The sequence below is a fragment of the Marmota monax genome, unplaced genomic scaffold (assembly GCF_021218885.2).
Source record: "Marmota monax isolate L192 unplaced genomic scaffold, Marmota_monax_Labrador192_F-V1.1 WCK01_AAM20220418_F8-fsc00145, whole genome shotgun sequence".
Lineage (NCBI taxonomy): Eukaryota > Metazoa > Chordata > Mammalia > Rodentia > Sciuridae > Marmota > Marmota monax.
In genome coordinates this window covers 3011452-3032216 of record NW_026695201.1, presented here as the reverse complement: position 1 = coordinate 3032216, position 20765 = coordinate 3011452, and the positions used below count along the sequence as shown (strand labels likewise).

The 20765-nt window shown below is 39.4% G+C and overlaps 1 protein-coding gene and 1 long non-coding RNA gene across 5 annotated transcripts in view; both read left to right on the top strand.

Moving 5' to 3' along the window:
• The window catches only part of LOC124082571 (uncharacterized), a 149560-nt gene that overhangs the window by 40036 nt on the left and 88759 nt on the right, over positions 1–20765 (top strand). The window lies entirely within an intron of this gene.
• On the top strand, positions 15757–17956 carry Crp (C-reactive protein). Its single transcript, XM_046429022.2, has 2 exons — positions 15757–15952; positions 16195–17956. The coding sequence occupies exons 1-2, from the start codon at positions 15883–15885 to the stop codon at positions 16806–16808; spliced, it is 684 nt and encodes a 227-aa protein (XP_046284978.1). The 5' UTR covers positions 15757–15882; the 3' UTR covers positions 16809–17956.

The following is a 20765-nucleotide window of genomic DNA, read 5'->3' as shown; positions in this document are numbered from 1 at the left end:
AAATAAATCGGTCCACATTGCACTAGAGATTTCTCTCATACTATTGTTTGACAATGTTTTGTGATAAAGAACACAAAGCAGAATGGCTGTTATTGGAAAGAAAAAACATGTTCTATGGAAGATTCATTATGTTTAGTATTGGTGTTTTTTGTTTTTTTTTTTTTGCTTTCAATTCTACATAGTCCTTGGAACTTTGGTTGAAAAACTTTCATTATATTTTTATTAGAGCTTGAGTCTTTTATAAAAACTCCAAACTGCTACTGTATTGTGTCCAAAGGAATTCTCATGTCTGCTTTCTTCTACACCCCGATTCTTCCTGATTGGAATCTTGCTACAGACTGGCAAAGTTGAAAAGATTTAAATGATGTACCATGCCAACTCCTTTTACTAGAAAGTGATAGTGCAATTCAAAACTGAAATCAAATTTGTATGAAAGATATCTGTATTAGTTCACGAGGATTGTCATGAAAAAGTACCACAAACTAAGCGGCTTAAAACAACAGAATTTTTAAAAATTCTGTTCTAGAGGCTAGAAATCTGAAATTGAGGTGTCAGCCAGTTGTCTTCCCCCTGCAGCCTACAGGGGAACCTTTCCTTGCCCCACCCTAGCTTTGGGTGGTATGCTGGCCATCTTTGACCTTCCTGAGTTTGCAATGACATGGCTTCACTTTACTATCTAGGTGTTCTCCCACCTGTTCCTGTGTCTTCACACGGCTGTCTTCTTAGGAGGACTCTGGTCTTACTGGACCCCAGTTCTACTTCAGTAGGGCCTCCTCTTAACTAATTACTTCTGCAACAACCCTATTTCCACATCAGCTCACACTCTGAGGATCCATCCAGCAATTAGGACCTTGATATATGTTTTTTGATGAGCTTCCACTCATCAAAACACCCAATTAGAAAATGTTATTTCAAAAGGTAGAAATCTTACTGCAGCTATTCAGAAGTATTGAATTATTCAGATATTGGAAACATTTGTGCCACACGATTTTTCACTATAACTATACATAAGAATTTTGTTGATGAATTATTAATTTTATATTTTCAAGGAATATGTCTTAGTACTTGGATTTGTACTTCGAAGACAAAAACCACCAAGAAATAAATTATGGAAAGAATTTTATAATGCAGATTACTAAAATCAAAAAGGTCCAAATTAAAATGACATAGATAAATATAATTATTGATTTTTACAACAAATTATAAAAATTAGATAACATAAATTTTGCTTCCTCTTATGACTTAAATTGTAATATTCCAATGTGTTGTGAGGTTAAAATCTTATGAAGCAGGAAGTACTATAAAAGGCATGGCATTTCTTCTGGAAATGTCTGTGAACACACGTACCTAACACTAAGGTGTGCTTTTTGGGGATAAATAAATCAGAATCATATATTAATGTCAGCAATCATCCTATGAACTTCATTAGATATGGTGATTATATTATTTTAAAAGAAAGGTGTAGGCTTCAGAAGGCACATTGAAAATGTGAAAGATGGCCAGGTATGGTGGAGATTCCAGCAACTCAGGAGGCTGAGGCAGAAGGATTGCAAGTTCAATGCTAGCCTGGGCAACTTAGGGGAGACCCTGTCTCAAAATAAAAAAATAAGGCTCAGGTAAAGTGCCACTGAGTTCAATTCTCAGTACCACCACCACCACCAAAAAACAAACAAACAAACAAACAAAAAACTACGGTGAAATGGGGGGTGGTGGGGTGCGGGTCAGGGAAGGACATTGAATGTGTGCCCAGATTGTTAAGGGTTTCAGGACAGTGACACAGAATCCAAATATTTAGAAATCTATTCACTTGGAAGTCTTCTGTGTACTCAAATATCAGGTGAGTGTTTCTGCTTGGCTAAACCTAAATCACACGTGGAACCTTTGTAGCAAGTTGCCTGAGAATTGTAGTTTTTAGCTTACTAGGTACAATAGATGAGGAACACAAGCTCAAAGGGAATGCAGATCTCAATTAAACCAAGGACCTCCACAGAAATGATCAACAGAGTCACCCTGCACTTCATGCTGAACAGATTCAGCACTAAGTCTCTGAGTGTTTCTGTGCATGTGTATCTGATATTTAATATTGTGGTTTATAAATCTCCTAGCATCACATAAAAATAAATAAAGGCATTGAGTCCATATACAACTAAAACATATATATATATATAAAATCTCTTGGAAATTTGATCCATAGGTATGTAGTTAAACCCTCCTATGAAGATAGGAAGATGACTTGTGCCTTCTACCCAGAGAATATGAAATGCCCCATTGTTGGTGAATATAGGACTAAATCACCAAAGCAGTTAAAAAAAAAAAAAGAAGAAAGAAGAAAGAAAAAGTCTTCCAATAACACATGAAAGAATCCAGGTACAGCTTTATCTAAGGGCTTTATCTATTTCATGCAACTTGTCATGTTAGTTATTTTTATTTTTATATTGATTTCATTAAAATTTGTTATTATTATTATTTGGAATACTGTTGGGGATTGAGACCAGAGCACTTTACCACTGAGCTATATTTCCAGCCTTTTCTAATTTTTTTTTTTTTTAAATTTTGAGACAGGGTCTTGCTAAGTTGCTGAAGCTGGTCTTGAACTTGCCATCCTCCTGCTTCAGCCTCTGAGTTGTAGGGATTTCAAGCATGTGCCAATGCACACAACTTCATTAGAGTTCATTGTAGAAAATATAAACAAAACCTAAAATGAAAAAGTCTTCGAAGGAGGGACAGCAAACAAGTGGAGTGGAACTGATTAGACATATTGATTCTGTAGTTAATTGAGTGAGGAACCCAAGAGACTATGTAGGTCTTTGAAGAATCCGGGCTGAATCCAGAATCTGCAAGAGGAATGTAAGGGCTGCTGGGGACTTTGGTCCTTAATTATAAAAGAGCAGTAGGAAGGATGGTTGTAAAGCAGGTGTGCTTTTAGTGGGTGTTCCTGAGCATTCCATAGCATTGCTATTTCTTGAAGTTCTCCCACTATTTTTTTGGCACTGGGGATGAAACCCAGGGGCACTTTACCCCAGAGTTACATCCCTGTCTCTTTTATTTTAAGACAGGGTCTCACTAAGTTGCTGAGGCTGGCCTCAAATTTGAGATCCTCTTCCCTCAGCCTCTTAAATTGCTGGGGTTACAGGTGTGTGCCTCTGTACTCTGCTCCTAGTAGATTGTATTTTGTGTCTCATCAGTCCTTTGCTTCTGATGGCACAGCCCCTACTCCATATCCAAGAATGGATTCTGGCAGCTATATTTCTATTATGTACCCTTAAATCTCTGACTATGATTGCTTAAGTATATTAACCTAATTAACCTCCTGATCAAATCTGGACTACATAGATTATTCCACTATTTATATATGTTACTTTTTTTTTTTTTTTTGAATTGGGGATTTAATCCACAGGCACTTTACCACTGAGCCACATCCCCAGCCCATTTTATTTTTTATTTTGAGACAGGGTCTTGCAAAGTTGCTGAGGGCCATGCTAAATTTCTGAGGCTGGCTTTGAATTTGTGATCCTCTTGATTCAGCATCCCGGGCCACTGAGACTACAGGCATGTGCCACCACGCCTGGCATACTATTTATAACTTTGAATTAAGGCCGAGAGATCCTCCAGTTTAAGATGGAAAGTGAATTGCTTTGATTCCTGGTTCTAGTTTCTCATAAGCAATATTCTCTCAGTAAGTCCTTTCTGATTTATGCTGTCTGCAACAGAAAGATCTTGACTGAAGACCCCTGCACAGTTTTTCTTCTGCTATAGTATTCTGCCATTCAGAGACTTAAAGTAGTAGGATTTAGGTGAACAGCTGTTTTTTGTAGATTTTCAGGAGTCTCTCTCTCTCTCTCTCTCTCTCTCTCTTCTGAATTTAGTTTCTATGTCAGAATCTGGCTTAAGTTTTTGGCCCAATCTTAAAGATAGAAAATTCCATATAAATGATCTAATTAGATTTTAAATCTCTCTGTGAATATTTCTCAATGCCAGCATTTCTGTTGTAACACCACTTGCCATGAAATAACTTCTTAGTCTTCAAAATCAAGTAAGAAGTATGAGGTATTATGGGGGAAAATCTGAGTTGGGGTACAGAATTAGAAATTTATGCTATGGAAGAGGTACTGGGGAATGAAATTGATCTAATTATGCTATGTGCATGTATGAATATGTAACAACAAAGACCACTGTTATGTATGATTGTAATGCACCAATTTAAAAAAAGCAAAGAAAAAAATTTATGCAGTGCTGTCATTGGAACAATTTTAAAGCACTATCTTCATAAAACTACTATCATGAATAAATTAAGATATAACACAACAAATACTGGACTTTAAGAAAGAACAGGTAAATCTTACTTGATAGAAAGCTGTATAAAGAAAGACGGAAAGATAGAGTCAAAGATGCATTGAGATGAAGGGACAGCACAGTAGTTACCCCTAAGACGAAGCACGTGGGCAGGTGGGTCAAGAGGAAGAATATTTAGTTCTGCATTCCTCATTTGTTAGTACACTTTATGATAACTGCTGGTAGTTGGTGGTAAAAAAATAGCAAGTGGCTAAGAAACATAATTTTGTAACTTCTGTACTGATACCCAGCTTACCAAACACAACCAACTTAGTTCATGTTAAAGAAACAACTGTGGTAGCCAAACAGAGTTGTACTAATGACCAATAGTGAGGGTGCTAGTATTTCTCTATCCAAGGAGCTTAAGGGTGCAGGTTGGTTGGAAGGGAATGCTAGGCGCCTGATTTTGATGCTACTTTTGAAGAGCAAGCGCATTTTATTTATTTTTTACTTAAACGGAGTCATCCCCTCCACAGAAGTTTCTGGCTTTGTTAATTACATAAAGCAACGGTGTTGCAGAAAGAGATGCTGCTTGATGCTGACCTGGGACATTCGAAAGCTGATAAATGATTTCTTAAGGATGCAGGGCTGAGTTTGGGAAGCCTCGTAGCAGCTTCAGTTTATAAGTCTGCGTAGGGTAATTATAAAGATGAAACTGTGGTGAGGGCCCCGGAGAGACCATTCCCGTGTATGTTTCCTTGGCTTGAATGACTCCTTGGCAGAAGGCTACAGCAGCAGCCTCCGGCCCAGAACCAATCATTCCTGTCCCCAAATGCGCTGCTGAGACTCTCACTAGATGAGAGACCTCTAGGGAGGTGTCAGAAACAAAGGCTCAAAGGGATGGATGGGAATCAAGAGCTTTCGATTACACAGAAGGAAGAAAGACACATCAAAGAAGACAGAGACGTGGTGACAAGCAGTGCCAGTGTGGCAGAGCTCCAGACTCTTCAGGAAGGAGACCAGGCTTTGTGTGCTGCTCTTAGCGTAGGCCGAGGTGGATTCCCCTCTCAGGGCCGATGTGTGGATTCAGTGCCTCAAGAGATTCAATTAATCCCTCAAGAGATTTCTGCTAAATGAATTCATAGGATATAGACCAAGGACACCTGCCATCAATTCACTGGCATTGGGAGAGAACAAAGGTTTTCTTGTTCTGATTGTCAGATATTTTGGAATTGTCGTTGTCTTTGTCAATATTTGAAACTGACTGAAATGAAGGGCTCCTTTGAAATGAAGGACAACTTCCTGGTCACCGTTTTGTTATGCAGCCTGTATTTCCTCATACCCAAAGGAAAGGCTGGGGGGCTGCCTCCTGTGACCTGGAGAACGGCAAGGAATCCGAAAGTGCCTGCCTGGTCCCTCTAGCACAGGCCCACTGACTAAATCTACACACGTCTATCGCCTGTTTTTTTTTTTTTTTTTTGTAAATTGTTAAGGCTTCTGTGGGGTGGGTGGAGAAGCATTCTAGATGCTTCCCACCAGTTTGATCAAGCTTCATAAAATTCCTTTTCCTTTTTCCATCTTATGAGGGTAGGGGACGGAATCCAGTGAGCCCAGCATCTAGGTAGGGTTCCTGAGCTTGGCTGCCAGTAACATACTGAGCCCTGGGAAATCATTTTGCCTGCAATATTTTATTTAGTAGGTGTGGGATTTGCTTGTGTTCTACACTTTGGTGGATTGGAGCCAATGCTGTGGTCATCTGGTATGTCCTGTTAGACTCTTTGAACTCTTTGGAGGAAGGGCTCCAATTTATTGGACTTGAGGGAGACACACCCCAAGTAGTGAGGAAACCCAGGTTGTGGATGTTGAAGAAATATGATTTACCCAGACTATTCAGTGGGACCTTCTGGATGAGACAAGCGAAACTGGAAATTGAGGAGGATGAAAATTTTGGACTTCAATCTTTCCTTGGAAGTTTAACAATGAAGAGATTTTGTATTTAGATTCAGGACATTTATGTTATTGGCATTGATTACTGAAATAGCTTAATATTGTCATTTAATTTCCACACAGAACTTTTGATAGAATTATATTGGAAAATATGACAACAAATAATGTGGACTGGGGGGTAGGGAGTGAATTTTAGACTTGATTACAGTGTGGCCTTTATAATTTAATTAATCTAATGCTCTGACCTGTGGCACAGTTTCTGGGGCAAAAATCCACATTGGCCACCAGCAGTCATGGAGAATTTATGATGGAGCACTGGGGATAGTCATGTCATTGCTTGATCAGAAGCTTATTGATGGAGCTTGATGAACACATAGTAGATATATTTTGGGGTGAAATATTTGCTCCCCACTCCCTGATGGAAGCAGCCCTAAATGGGCCTGGCTTCATTTCTTTTCTGCTCATTCCTCTCTCCAGGGAGGAATCATTGGTATCCTGCATACCTCCTCTCAACTCTTACCTTCAGTAAGGTCACAGGTGCGTTTTGAAATCAGCCCTAATGGTAGTATTTACAGCCTGGAAACCAGCAAACAACAAATTGAGGTTTTTTTGTTCTGAGACCTGGTTTATCAGCAGGCCACTGGAAAGAGTTGATCCTGAAGATGAGAACTTTTGACGCAGTGTCGATTAAAAAACAAAAATCCAAGTCAAGTGAGCATGAATATACACGAATATACAGGCCAAGCTTTAATTGGGAAAAGAAATGGATAAGGGGAGGCTTCAACTCCAGTTGATGGTATTTTTATGATCATTCCTTTAAGGAGGAGAACAGACTCTTGGCATGATGTCACTTGATGTTTATGGTTTAGTTAAGAATATCAGGGTAAGACAAGGCACATTCCATACATTTTAAGAACTGAGGAGTAGGAAAAGACTTTTAGTAAAAGATTATGAAGGCAGACCCAATAGTTTATCCATTATTTTGCTCCCTGTTCTGGTCCTTGTCTAAAAGTGACTTACAGTTGACTTTGGGTTAACAAATTGAGACTGTGTGTTTCTGTCCCTTTCTCATTCTATTGAGTGTGTGTGTGTGTGTGTGTGTGTGTGTGTGTGTTGAGGTCTGTCTGCCTCTAGCAGATATGTTTGGATTTTTTTCTGATGACCTTGGTAATAAATACTCTGAAACCACAAGGGGAAGTCTATCTGATTTAGCACTACCTGCGACCAGGTAAGTGAGGCTGACAATATTTGTCTTAAACCATCTTTGCCAGTCTGGCCCCTTTCAGTTTTAAAAATAGTATTTGTCTGACTACATTTGTCTGACTTCTCTATTGGTTTAAAACTCTGGTGGCAAAGAGAGAATTACACTGATAAGCTTCCTCAGACCTCAAACTTTATATTTCCTCTCTTGAGTTGGGAAGTTGTTTATACTTATGCTCCTCCTCTAATGGTTACTGCAACAAATATTTCTGTTTTAAATTTTTTTTTATTTTGAAAAACTATGTCACCAAGAATTGAAAATTTGTATCATGTATACACACACACACACACACACACATATTTTAACAACACTCAAAATAATTTAAAGAAGGCTTGATCCCCTGTCCCAGATGCAGATATGGTAATGAAATTGTTGCCTTTCTTACATATTTTTTTTGAACAGAACATTTTTCTTTAATAAAAATGTTATTTTGGAATAATTTTATATTTACAGATATGTTGCAACCATAATACAGAGTTCCCATATGCATCTTACCCAATTTACCCTAGTGTAGCATCTTACATTGCCATAGTACATTTGTCAAAACTACAAAACAGGATTGGTACACTTTTATTAAGTAGATGTCATCTTTTTAAAAAAATTTCTCCAGTTTTTATGCTAATGTTCTTTTCCTGTTTAAGGATTCAATCCAGGATATTAAATTGAGTTTAGTTATTGTGTTATTTTAATTGTCTCTGGTTTGTGAAAATTTCTTAGTCTTTCCTGTTTTTCATGACTTTTAACAATTTTGAGGAGTACAAATCCTTGATTTGGTAGAATGTCTCTCAATTTGGTTTGTCTGATATTCCTCTCTTTAGAAGAATGAATTTGTGGGTGCTTGGGATGAAAATGAACTTGAGGGTTGAACTTGGGATGAATTATTCATTGTTTTTAATACTTACGAACACAATAGATAGGTAGATATGTATGTGTGCCACATAATATTGTTTTGGATTTTAAAAGCCAATATGCGATTCCATTTAAGTAGCTTTTCATAACTTGCTTTTTAAAATTCAGTATTGTTTTTGAGATCTATCCTTTTTGAAATGCATTTTCTTTTAGCTCTAATGTGATGTATGCATTCCTGAAAATCCTCATGTTCTGTGTAATTGTGTACTAAAAATAACAGGGCTTGTGGGATAATTAGAACCATAGATAATTAGGGGCAGTCTACTCAAAACCAGTGCACTAACATGCCAGAGCGCTAACAGGAACAGTAAGGATCCAATGAAACTATTAGCATAGTGAAAGCTTCTCTGGACACTTTTGCCATCTTCACAATTACTCTCGATTTTTGCAGCTTCTGTCCAATGCTTTGACACCTCTTTGAGGACTATCACTTCCCAAAGAGGCTGGGTTCATCAAAATTTAAAATCTGATTATGAGTATGGCTTAAGTCATCAATAAATTTTTTTTAACACAAAAGGAGATGTCTTGGCGGCTTCTTCATCAGCAATTACAGCATCACAATATAGCTTAAAATTGTGGAATGCATAGCAATTTTTGAAGTCACTAAACCATTCACTGCATGCACAAATAGCACTTAGGCTGAATTTTCAGGCTTTTTATTAAGATCTTCACATATTACTCAGGATTTTTCTTTGATTGTGAGAAAGTGTGGTCTTTTGTTTCACTGTAGCATAAATATGAATATAACCTCTATGTTATATTGATGCTAGTCTTTAATTTATGTAAATATTTTATTTGCATATTATAATAATGCATGTCCTAATTTGCATCCAGACATTTGATTTGTTGCAGAGCAAGATGTATATCTTTTTCATGCCTTTTAACCGAGGTAAACAATTCTTCAATAGAAATAAACATTTTCCAACTCAGGGACATTTGGATTCTTTCTGTTTTTTCCTCCCAAGAACAAGCAATGCTTCAGAGAATTTCCTTGTATGTGCCTCTGAGGGTTTTTAAAACAAACAAACAAAAAATACACACACACACATATTTATATAGTTGCAGATGGACACAATACCTTTATTTATTTATCTTTATGTGGTTCTGAGGATTGAACCCAGTGCCTCACCTGTGCTAGGGGAGTGCTCTACCACTGAGCCACAACTCCAAAAAGTTAAATTTTTAGAGATAAAGTGGTTGGATTATGTGTGAAAATGTTTAATGTAATATATACATTAATTTGGAGAGCATCAACATCATCATGATACTAGGTTACTCAATGCATGTGGCATAGTTCTCTATTCATTTTGATGTCTTATACTTTTCAAATAACAGTGTTGCCCATTTTTGTTAGACTTATTTCCAGATGCTTTATTAGTTTTTTCAATATCAAGATTGGGATCTTTTATGTTATATTTTCTAATGGATCACTTTCATGGGAAAGGAACATTTTTAATGTGTTTTATAGTTTTCTGATATGTTGAACTTCTGTTGATCCTAATAGTTTGTGTATAGGTTTTCTAGAATTTTAAAATACAGATCATCAGATGCATACATTGTTATATATTTTTGATCTGTTCTGAGCATCAGATCACTTTTTTATTGCATTGAATTCCACAATGCAGTAGGTAGATAGCAGGTATCTTGTTATGCTCCTGTCTCTAAAGGGAAGTTTATAAATTTCATTTTTAAGAATGATATTTGTGGTGGGTTTTTAGTAGAAATTCTTTTAATTTAGGGAAGCTAGATGATGAATTTTTAAAAATACAAAAAAATTTTAAATAGATGATGATTTTAAAATCATCTACTGGAATGATCTTGTGATGCTGCTATTTAAGTCTGTCAAAATGCCATAAATTACATTTATAGGTTTTTTCCTAATTTTGAGTTACCATGCTCAAAATTAGGAAAACCTATAAGGAAAACCTTTCGTAGGTGTTAATTATTTTACCTTGTCCAAGAGAACCCTCTGTAACTGGCTACCTACTACCCACTGCTAGTCCCCATGGAAACCACTCCAAAAATCAATCCTTGTCAATGGTAAGGCTTGGACACCTACTCTTGAGTCATGTCAGGGGACTGCTTGCCTCCTGCTATGAATGTTTAAGTAGCCCACTGTACCAGGGAACGGCTGATGCCCACCCTTGCCATGAATGCTAAGTTGTCATACCATATTGTTATTGTATCAGGACTCAGATCACACCAGGGGAGAAGTCAGCACATCTTTAATCTTGCAGTCTCATAGTTCCAGGTGAGAGATTCCTCTCCTGGAGTCTGTTACTCAGCCCTGTCAGATCTCTGAGCCCTGCCCTAGAATATGAAGGTTTCCTACTGTGCAGGTCCCCAGTAAATGCCGATTTGACCAGGTTTGAGCATTACCTGGCTCTTTGCTTTTGTTTGCTAGCCAGCTCTATTTAGTTGTGATGTTTTCAACTTTCTTGTGTGTAGATTGATTTTGATCTGCTTATACTTTTTGCATAGAAGAGATTCACAGATGAATTGATTCCTCATTTTCTTTTCTTGCATTATTTTTGCTTGGGTTTTGTGTTAACTTATTATCAGGTACTTAACAGAAGTCAAGTAGCTTTCTATCTTTTTTCTCTTTTTAATTCTCATTTTCTTGACAGTCATCTAACATGCATTGATTCAATGATAATTGTATATGTTTACAGGGTAAACATATTATGCAATGATTAAATCAGGCTAATTAACATATCTTGTCCCTCAAATATTTATTATTTTTTTGGTAGTGTATTTATTAATCCTTATTCCTTTCTGGGACACATAAACATACTGTGTGGAAATTTTTCTGATATTGCTCCTTTTCCTTGTTATCAAATTCCTTGTCACAGTTTAGACTTTTTTTTTTTTTTTTTTTAATACGCCCTGCTGGATACTCTCTTGCCCTTTTGATCTGACTACTTTCATCATCCACTCTGGGAATTTTTCCTATTATTCTTAGATTATTTTCCTTCCTCCAATATAAATATTTCTTTCTCTGAAATCCCTGTTTTAGTTTTAATTCCTGTAATTTTTGTCTTTTATTTATTATCATTTAGGCTTCCTATACTCTGAGTCTCTTAATTCTACTTCTCAATAAAAACATTTCCCGTTTGCTTTTAGATTCTGTTTCTAAGATAGCTGCACCTAAATTTTTAAGTGGAGTGCCCTTTTCTCATGGCACGAATTCTTTTTCAACTTGCCTATGGATGCTCTTACTGTTTTCTGTAGTTCATTTCCAGGAATTATGAAGGAAGAGCAAGATGTACGGGCAGGCATACCAGTAATTTTTCTCCTAGGTTTGAGAACATAGGATTGCCTCCTGGGTGTCTGCAGCCTCCTGGGCAATGTCCTACCTGCTGGGCCAAAGGACTTATTGCTCTAAGCTGAGAGCAAAGATGTCTGTTGCTTACCACTTGCTTAAAGAGGGCAGGGGATGGCCACACACACTCCTTCATCAGGGCTACGACTCTGTGTTCTATCCCTCATTTCCTTTATTTTGGTGCACACCAGGATAAATTTTTATGGCAGCCCTTTTTCTGCTTATGCTTTGGGTTATGTGTCTTCTGTGATGTAAAATTTCAGTGCTTTCTGGCTTTCCAAAATTCTTCATATCTCTTTTCATTGCCGGAACTCTTTTTCTGGCACTACATCGATCTCCTTTTTAAAAATATGTTTCTTGTCATTTGTAGGAATTGAGGTGGGAAGAAGGTATCGGCGTTAGTGTTCACTCCACTATTAATTAAATTTATCTTCTGGGTTTTTCTCCCTGTCATCTCTGCCTTTGTTCCTTCAGTTATTCCTTCATCTAGTCATCCTACTGGGCACTAACTGTATGCCAGGCAGGGCAGCTGGTTGGCCTTTAAGAAGGTAATGTTATTGCCCATAAATCAAACTGGAATTTGAGTTTCTTCTGGTATTTTTCCAATAGAGATAAGGATGCTGTATTTGCATCTATGTGCACATTTTTCCTTTTTTTTTTTAGCTTCACAAAGTAAAGCCATTTATTCATAAATCCCCAAAGTCTCAATTATTTAGTAATTTCAGTTATCATTTTTTATTGGTTCTTTTTAGTTATATATGACAGCAGAATCCATTTTGATATAATTATACACACATGGAATGTATCTTATTCTACTTAGAGTCTCATTCTTATGGATGAACCTAGTGGTGGGATTCACTGTGTTGTTTTCACGTAAGTACATGGGAAAACTACGACAGGTTCATTCCACTGTCTTTCCTTTGGTTATTCCCCTTCCCTTCCCTCCCTTCCCCATTGTCTAGTCTTTAGAATCATCTTTCCTAGAGGCTTACCTCGGGTCACGTTGTAGTGTTTGAACTCCAAATACCTGAAACCAACTCATCATAAGAGCCATCTGGTACTTCCTCTTTTCCTGTCCTCTTCCCTAGATCTCTGTTACCTTTAACATAACCTAGTCACATTAACGGCTTAGTGCCTGATCCCTGGTAAATGCTTCCAACATTTGTCTTCGTTGAATTAGTGAACTAAGACTCATCAAGTGGTCTCCCCATTTGTAACCTCTCTTAGTTCAACACATCCTTTATACTTCTGCCAATAAACAAGTTACAGATCTGACTATGTGCTCATGGTTTAAGAAACCTTTCAAAGTCTTACTTCCTTACTGTGAATGACCTTAGGCCCAATATTTCAATAGATTCTTTTGTTAAGTTTACATAACTAACAGGAACAGAGATAGAGAGTAAGTAATACATCATGGTACCAATGTAACAATTTTGTTGGCGAAACAGAATAGAAATTCTAACAGTGCTTGGTAGTAGGAAACACCAAGTGAAAGTTACACTCTTGAGTTAGTTAGGAGAGAAGGTGAATAAAAGAATGAATTGGTCCAATCTGCAGACTAAGGAGATCTTGGAGTTTTGACTTGCGAATCAATAAACTTTTAGACTGAAAGATCATTTGTTCATTAAAATGGACTATCATGGTTATAAAGGTTCAAGTCAATTTTTAGGAGTTTATGTATGAAAACAAAATTTGGTCGTGACCATCATTCTCTCAGTCTTGAATCTCCCACTTCCATTTTTGTGGCTCGGTTTAAAGGTTGCCCTTTCCACAAAGACCTGAGCTTATCTGGGAGGATTCTGGTAGCAAGGATGCTAGTGTCTTTCAGGACAAGGGAGGTAAGTTTGGACACGCTTTGTCTTGGATTCAGGGCATTGTTAAAGAGGTATTCCCATTTGCCAAATTCATTGAAATGTAAGTATCATAAAGCAAACTGAAACATGTAAAACGCTGAATAGACTTCAGAAGATCTGAGGTAAAGCTGGAGGAGGTGAGATTAGACCCGGAGAGACTCAGTGTCTCAGCTCTACTTGGGAGACAAGGATGGGCAGTGGTCGAACAGAAAACCACTTCTTTTAGGCACAAGGCCTTAAAGTTATTTCACTTTTTGAATTAACGTGTAGGTATTCCATAGATAGATAGATAGACAGAGAGATATGAACTTTGCTGAATATAGTAAGGAGTAGGGTAAGAGAAGAACAGAAAATCCATTATTAAATAATAAGAAAAGAGAGGGGTTTGTATGTGTGGGTTTCACTGGTGGAAAACCAAAGTCTGATTTTCATGGGTCGAAGGTGGATCAAGAAATGGGAAAATGGAAGTTGTGACTACACATAATCTTTTCCTCCCTCCTTCCTTCTTTTTTATTCTTTCCTTCTTCCTTCTTTTTTCCCTTTCCTTTCTTCCCTCTCCCCCCCTTCCTTCCTTCTTTAACATATCAGCTACATTGCAGTATTGTTTTTTTTGGGGGGTGAATGATTGAGTAAAGATGAAGAAATTAATGATATATACATAAGATACTAAGGATATGTCCAGGCGCAGAATTCCCTGCGTGGTGGAGAAGCTCTGGGTTGCATTGCTGAAGGGCAAGGTTGACCTTAGATATCCACAGGGATGGCTCATCTCTTGTAATAGGAGAGAGACAGAAAGGCTGGTAGGTTTTGTGGTGGAAATTTGTATGATGATATCAGGTAGGATTCAGTAACAGAAAGACTAAATTAATAGTGATTTTGTGAAAGATAAGACTATTTTCCCTTGATGTAAATGTTCAGGAAGTCAGTCTAGGACTAATACAGTGGCCCCGAAAACAAATTATCTTGTTGCTGTGCCAAGCTCAATATGCAGCTTATATTTTTTCATCTTAAGGTGACTGAGTGCTTCATCTCCTGCTTCTCATGTCTGAATCCTCACCAAAGGGAATGGGGGAAGTGAAAGGGAACACACATATCTTCTCCGTAAGGGCCCAACCTACATATGGTTCCTATTCTGCTCCCAGCTCATACACTGGCATTTAATGACTTAATTACTCCTAGATGTGAAGGAGGTTGGGACATTTAGCGCTTGTCTGGGTGACCATGTGCCCAACTATTTATTTATTTTTATGTGGTGCTGAGGATGGAACCCAGGACCTTGCATGTGCGAGGCGAGTGCTTTATCACTGAGCCATAACCACAGCCCCACAAATGCCATTCTTAAAAAGAAGTGGAGAATGGATACTGGGGAATGGCCTGGAGCCTCTGCTACAAAGGATATAGTGGTCCTTTTCTGATTGCTTTTGATTTTTCAATGAAGGGGTGAACTCATGACTTGAGTGAAAAAAACGAATGAAATTTGGAGGATTGCAGGAACAAGGGGAAGGAGAAAAATGGTCATTTGGAAGTGTGAGTCAAGTAAGGAACTGTAGCAAGATTGCCAGGCAGTGAGGAAGGACAACTTGAATTACTTCAGCCATGGAGACCAGTGTAGATCATCCTGACTTCTCCCTGGCGTTTTATATATGCAGAGAATAATCTGTGTAAAGAAGCTCTGACACTGTGGTACATTTGGGATCAGACACATGTCTCACCTGACCAGAGATCTCTTAATAAGTACAGTCAGTTGACCAAGAAATGTTTGCTCTTGGCTCCAGGAATGGCATGTTTGCTCTCCTCTTCCCCAGTCTGTAAGTGGGCAGATTTTGAGAAGGGTTGGTGATGACATCCATCTCCACAGGCTGTCAGTTTCCCTCCATCGGACTTGGGCTGAAGTTGGCGTTGGAGAAGCAACAGTCATGTGCACACAGATGGCCACTTGTCTCTTAAGTTAAAAGTTTCCATTATTTTCTCAGGATAGCCACAGTGGAACCTTGAGAAGCTTCTTCATTCTTTTCCTGTCACCAAGAATTGGCGATTCACGAGTCACAGGAGTTTGTAATAAATAACCCACATTGATTTCTCTGTTCCGGAATGATCTGGCTTCCCTTCCTCCCACAGCCCTGACACTTGTCCCAGAGGCAGTGTTAGAAAATCATTTACAAAGTGGCACAGAATCCCTGTTCTGCTAAGGATATAAATCCAGGTGGGATAGAGCAGGCCTGCGGTGAGGAACCTAGGACTTCTAGTTCCTGAGTTTTCAGACAAACACTTTTTCTAGGGGGGGTGAACCCAGATCCTAGAAGCTTAGGCAGCAGGGAATGACCATGGAGAAGCTGTTATGGTGTGTCCTGGTGTTGATTGGCTTCTCTAATGCTTTTGGCCAGAAAGGTAGGAGGTTCCACAGACTATGTCAGATATGTGATGGGAGGGGTAGGGATGGGATGGGGCCTCAGATTATACAAATGGAATTCAGAGGAACATTCCATATGCAAGAGAGGGTGGGGGCTGGGGAGAGGAGAGCTGGGGAAATGGTGGGTTTGCTTCTTGATCCCAAGCTGCATTTGTAAAAGAGGGACAGATCTTTGTGATCTGAGGAACTTCTCATCTCTCATTGGTTTTCTGTCTCACAGACATGTCTAGGAAGGCCTTTGTGTTTCCCAAAGTGTCGGATGATTCCTATGTATCCCTGAAAGCCCATTTAAAGGAGCCACTGAAAGCCTTCACCGTGTGCTTCCACATCTACACGGAACTGGCCATGACCCGAGGATACAGTATTTTCTCTTTCGCTACCAAGAAACAATTTAATGATATCCTCATATTTTGGTCGTTCAATAGAGGATATCTTCTTTCAGTGGGTGGGTCTGAAATATTTTTCAAGGCTCCTGAAGTTACTATGGCTCCAGTACACATCTGTACCAGCTGGGAGTCCATCACAGGGATCGCAGAGCTCTGGGTAGACGGGAAGCCCATGGTGAGGAAGAGCCTGAATAAGGGCTACTCTGTGGGGACAGAGGCAAGCATCGTCCTGGGACAGGATCAAGATTCATTTGGCGGAGGCTTTGAGGCAAGCCAGTCTTTGGTGGGAGACCTTGGAGATGTGAACATGTGGGACTTCGTGTTGACTCCAGATCAGATCAACATGGTGTATGTTGGTGGGACCTTCAGTCCTAATGTCCTGGACTGGAAAGCACTGACATATGAAGCTCATGGTGAGGTGTTCGTCAAGCCCCAGCTGTGGCCGTGAGTCCTGAATGTGGATGCTGGTGACCACACCTCGTGGCCCCCTGTCTGTCGCTAAGGACCTTTGCCCCCCATACTTGCTGAAGGTCTGCTCTCTGAACATAAACCTTTGCTTTTCTGCTCTGTCTTCCTCTGCACCAGAGGACAGAATTGAATTGTCTGGCTTGGGGGCTTGTGAACCACACTGGGGAGCTTTGTCCAGATGAATCACGATTGTAGATGTTTTTTGTTTGCATATTTATTTTTTAAGTGAACGGATTTCAGAAATCATCTCTTACCCTCAAATGGATGAGAAAATTGATACCCACAGAAAGGAGAAGGGAATTTTTAAAAAGTCGCAGGGCAAGTACATCTCTGAGATGGGAATTCCTACCCAGGGTCCCCCAGAAAGTAGAAGGTACTTGCCCGCGTTCACAGGGCTCTTCCATCTCAGAGCTAGGACTTTAGCGGAGGTTTGCAGAATGCTTATCACTATATCATGGATCTAGGTCTTCTGATGTGGAAAACCCATTAATACTGTGCATTTCCTCCACTTTCTCAAAGTGCCCGGGAAAGGCATTTGAAATTGCCATGGCAGAGAAAGCCTGGCTTCTTCCCTGGGAAAAATGAGATACACGGGTATAGTTATTTCAGTTATTATTGCCTAGGACTTATGTAACAATAGTTTTATTTGCTTACAATGTTTTCTTGATTTTATGTTTTTTTTTTTTTTTTTTGGGAAATTCTTTTCCTACTCCATGTGTGGAGCTGTGAGTGCCTCCACCAAGGTATCCAGAGTGGGCTTGTGACCCAAGCTGTCCTATCAGAGTATCAATGACTCACTTCCCTAGGGAGGGGTTGTTTTTGGTTGTTTCTGTGTTCCAAACAGGACAAATTAGTCTTTCCGAGGATTGCCTTATGGACTTCAGGAGGCAACATCTTTCTGGAATTCCAAACTAAGAGGGTGTGAGCTTGGACCTCTAGCAGTCATCTTGGTTACCACATGGAGACAATGAAGAAAGATGCCATGTTGGGACTTTAAGAGTCGAGAGGCTTACAGAATGATGCAGAATTGACTATATTGAGTCTCTAAATCAGCTTTGTCTGGAAAAGAACCTGCACCTGGACTTCCCAGGCTCATTAGCCAATAAAGCCCCTGTTTACTCCAATAAATTGGACCTGTTTTCTGGTGGTTGCATTGGAAGCTGGGGCTAACTTTTCTAATGCATTACTGAAACCAAGGCCCTCTGTGAGTTCAGACTGACAATTACTGTCTTGTGAGAACCTACACATGGTACTCTACTGTCTCTTGAAATCTCCTGTAGGGGTTCTCTCTGACAAGTGTGGCCCTTCTTTTGAGAGAGCTGGACATTCATGTGGGGTCAGTTGTGGGCTTTTGAATACTTCCACTTTATCATTATTCCAGTTTGAGGAACAAAAACGAAAGGTCATTGAGAACCAGCAATCTGCTGTCAGTTTCAGCGTAAGAATGTATTCACCCTGGTCTGCTCTTCTAACAGTTTCTTCTTCTCTGACTGTTTTGTAGTTAATACATGCCTAAACATTATATGCCATAAAAATACAACTTGCTAGAACTTGCCTGGGTTGGCAGCAATAAGGTCTCTGATTTGCTAAGAATTATGTTCAGAACATTAGGAGGATGAACAGAAAATCTTTGAAGTAATTAATTTATGAGTATTGATTTCCCTAATTGACGTTTGATAACCATTTAGAAGCACAAAAGTTAATGAGATATATTCTTGGGCAAAAATGTGAGTGTAGCCATTCTCTGTTGTCCAATAAGGACAGATCCATAGACCCTGACACATCAACTAGGAGAAGAGAGGACTGACACTCTTTTCCAGTTATAGAATCCAGTCAAGAGATATGTCTTAATTATAGAAGGCCATCCCAACTCTCCAGGGATGTGGGCTGAGCTAATATTTTCTTCAGAATTCAATTATCGGTACGTTGCTATACATGGTCTACTGGACAGCCTCTGGCCCTAATAATTTTAGCCAGGAAAATTTTAATAGCTGGTATTTGCATTCAGCGAACATTAGAAAATCTTAATAAAGCATTCCTATAATATTTAAATTTAAGCAATTTAGTTTACTGGTGGATACTTGAATGTAATCTTGTTGGAAAATGTATCCCTAGTTAACAGGTGAGTTGTCATATCATAGAGTTGTTACATGTGATCCAATTAAAAATTAGATGACGTCTGCCAAAAAGAATGATTTTGGTTTGGGCATGTTGGTGGCCATCTTTAAAGAAGGATCTAGTGCAACTAGACTCAGGGTAACCCAGTAGCCCTGTGCTTCTTGTGCATTCAGTGAGGTCCCCTTTACCTTTCATCCACACAGTCAAGTGATCTACTAAGGCTCCTTCATGGTCCTGAGGATGATAATTGCCTAATCACCCAGGGCAGATCTCACACACACACAGTCTTGTTTTTTTTTTTTTCTTACCAGGGATTTGACCCCAGGGTGCCTAACCACTGGGCTGCATCTCCAGCCCTTTTTATTTTTTTATTTTGAGACAGGGTCTCGCTAAGTTGCTTAGGGTCTCGCTAAATTGCTGAGGCTAGCTTTGAACTTGTGATCTTCCTGCCTCAGCCTCTCGAGATGCTGGGATTTCTGGTGTATGCCACTACCTCCCCCACACAGACAATCTTAATACCCTACACTTTCCTGAGCTCTTACCATGTGCTAGGCACTGTTCTACCTCCTTTACATATATTTACTTATTTGACAACCCTAGGAAGTAAAGACTGTTTTATATTCAGGTCTGGAGAGGTTCATTGACTTACTCAGCTATGATTTGAACTGAGGCAGTCTGGCCACAGAGCCTGGTAATTCTAACCACTTCGTCTACTACCATGTGCAGCAAAAGTTCATATCCTGTACTTAGCCTCCTTTGAGGACACAGAGTATGGGACATGTGTGTATTTCCATATAGGGAGGCCATTGCAGGATGCCATATATCCAGAAGGTTAACTGACATGACTGGTGCACTGACAATCTTCCTACTTAAAATTTTGTTCATGTGTTTGGTAGCATGACTTGCACATAGAAATCCCGTTTGACCTCAGCATCCACATAACATTAGGCGGCCTATGCCTGTGCTACACTGTCAAAGTTCTGTTTTGACCTGGACCCATCCAACTCTTCCCCAGGCCTGTATACCTAGAGGTCATTTCATGGGAACCATTCACCAAAGGCATGGGATCACATGAGAATTCCCGGTGGGCCAGCAGTACCCAACTTCAGATGCTAATTAGAATTACCTGGAGGGCTTTAAAAAAAAATCTCATGGTCTTGGCTTCACCTCAGATTATTACATCAGGTTCTTTGGTAGCAAGACCAGTTGAGAGCATCTCTAAAGCGTCTCAGGTGATTACAGTGTATAGCTGAGTCTCTGGCAGTGGAGGATGGGGTGCCACGGTTCCCGGCTGAGTGGTAGCTTTGAAATGACTGCAGGTCACAGCTGTTGTCCCTGACAGTTCACAGTGTTGTTTCTGACCAACGTGGCCCCTTGCTTCCTCCTTTCCCTGTGTTACAGGGGTTTTGGTTTGAATGTGGGGAGCGTGCCCAGCTCTCTCTTTCAGCACTGGAGTTTAGAGTTGTAAGCTGCTCTAGGCTTAAATCAAGTAAAAGGACAGCCCTGTATTTAGTGTGTTATTTATTCAATAAAGCCGTGCTGTGATAACAAACATTCTGCTTGTCTAACCATGTTTTCCTTTTCTCCCTATGATTGTTACTTTGGATCCAGGCAATTTGTGGTGTTTGTCTGAACTTCTGGGGCTTTAAATCGGGGAGGAACCAAAGTGCCAACATATTGTAGAAAGGCTGAGATCCTTGAGTATTTTTGTTGGAACATCACTAGCAAAGAGAGGGGCCTCCAATGCAACCTACCTGAGGGAAGGGGGAGGTCGCATTGCAAGCACCCAGGGCTCTGTGATTGACGGGAGAAGTTACAG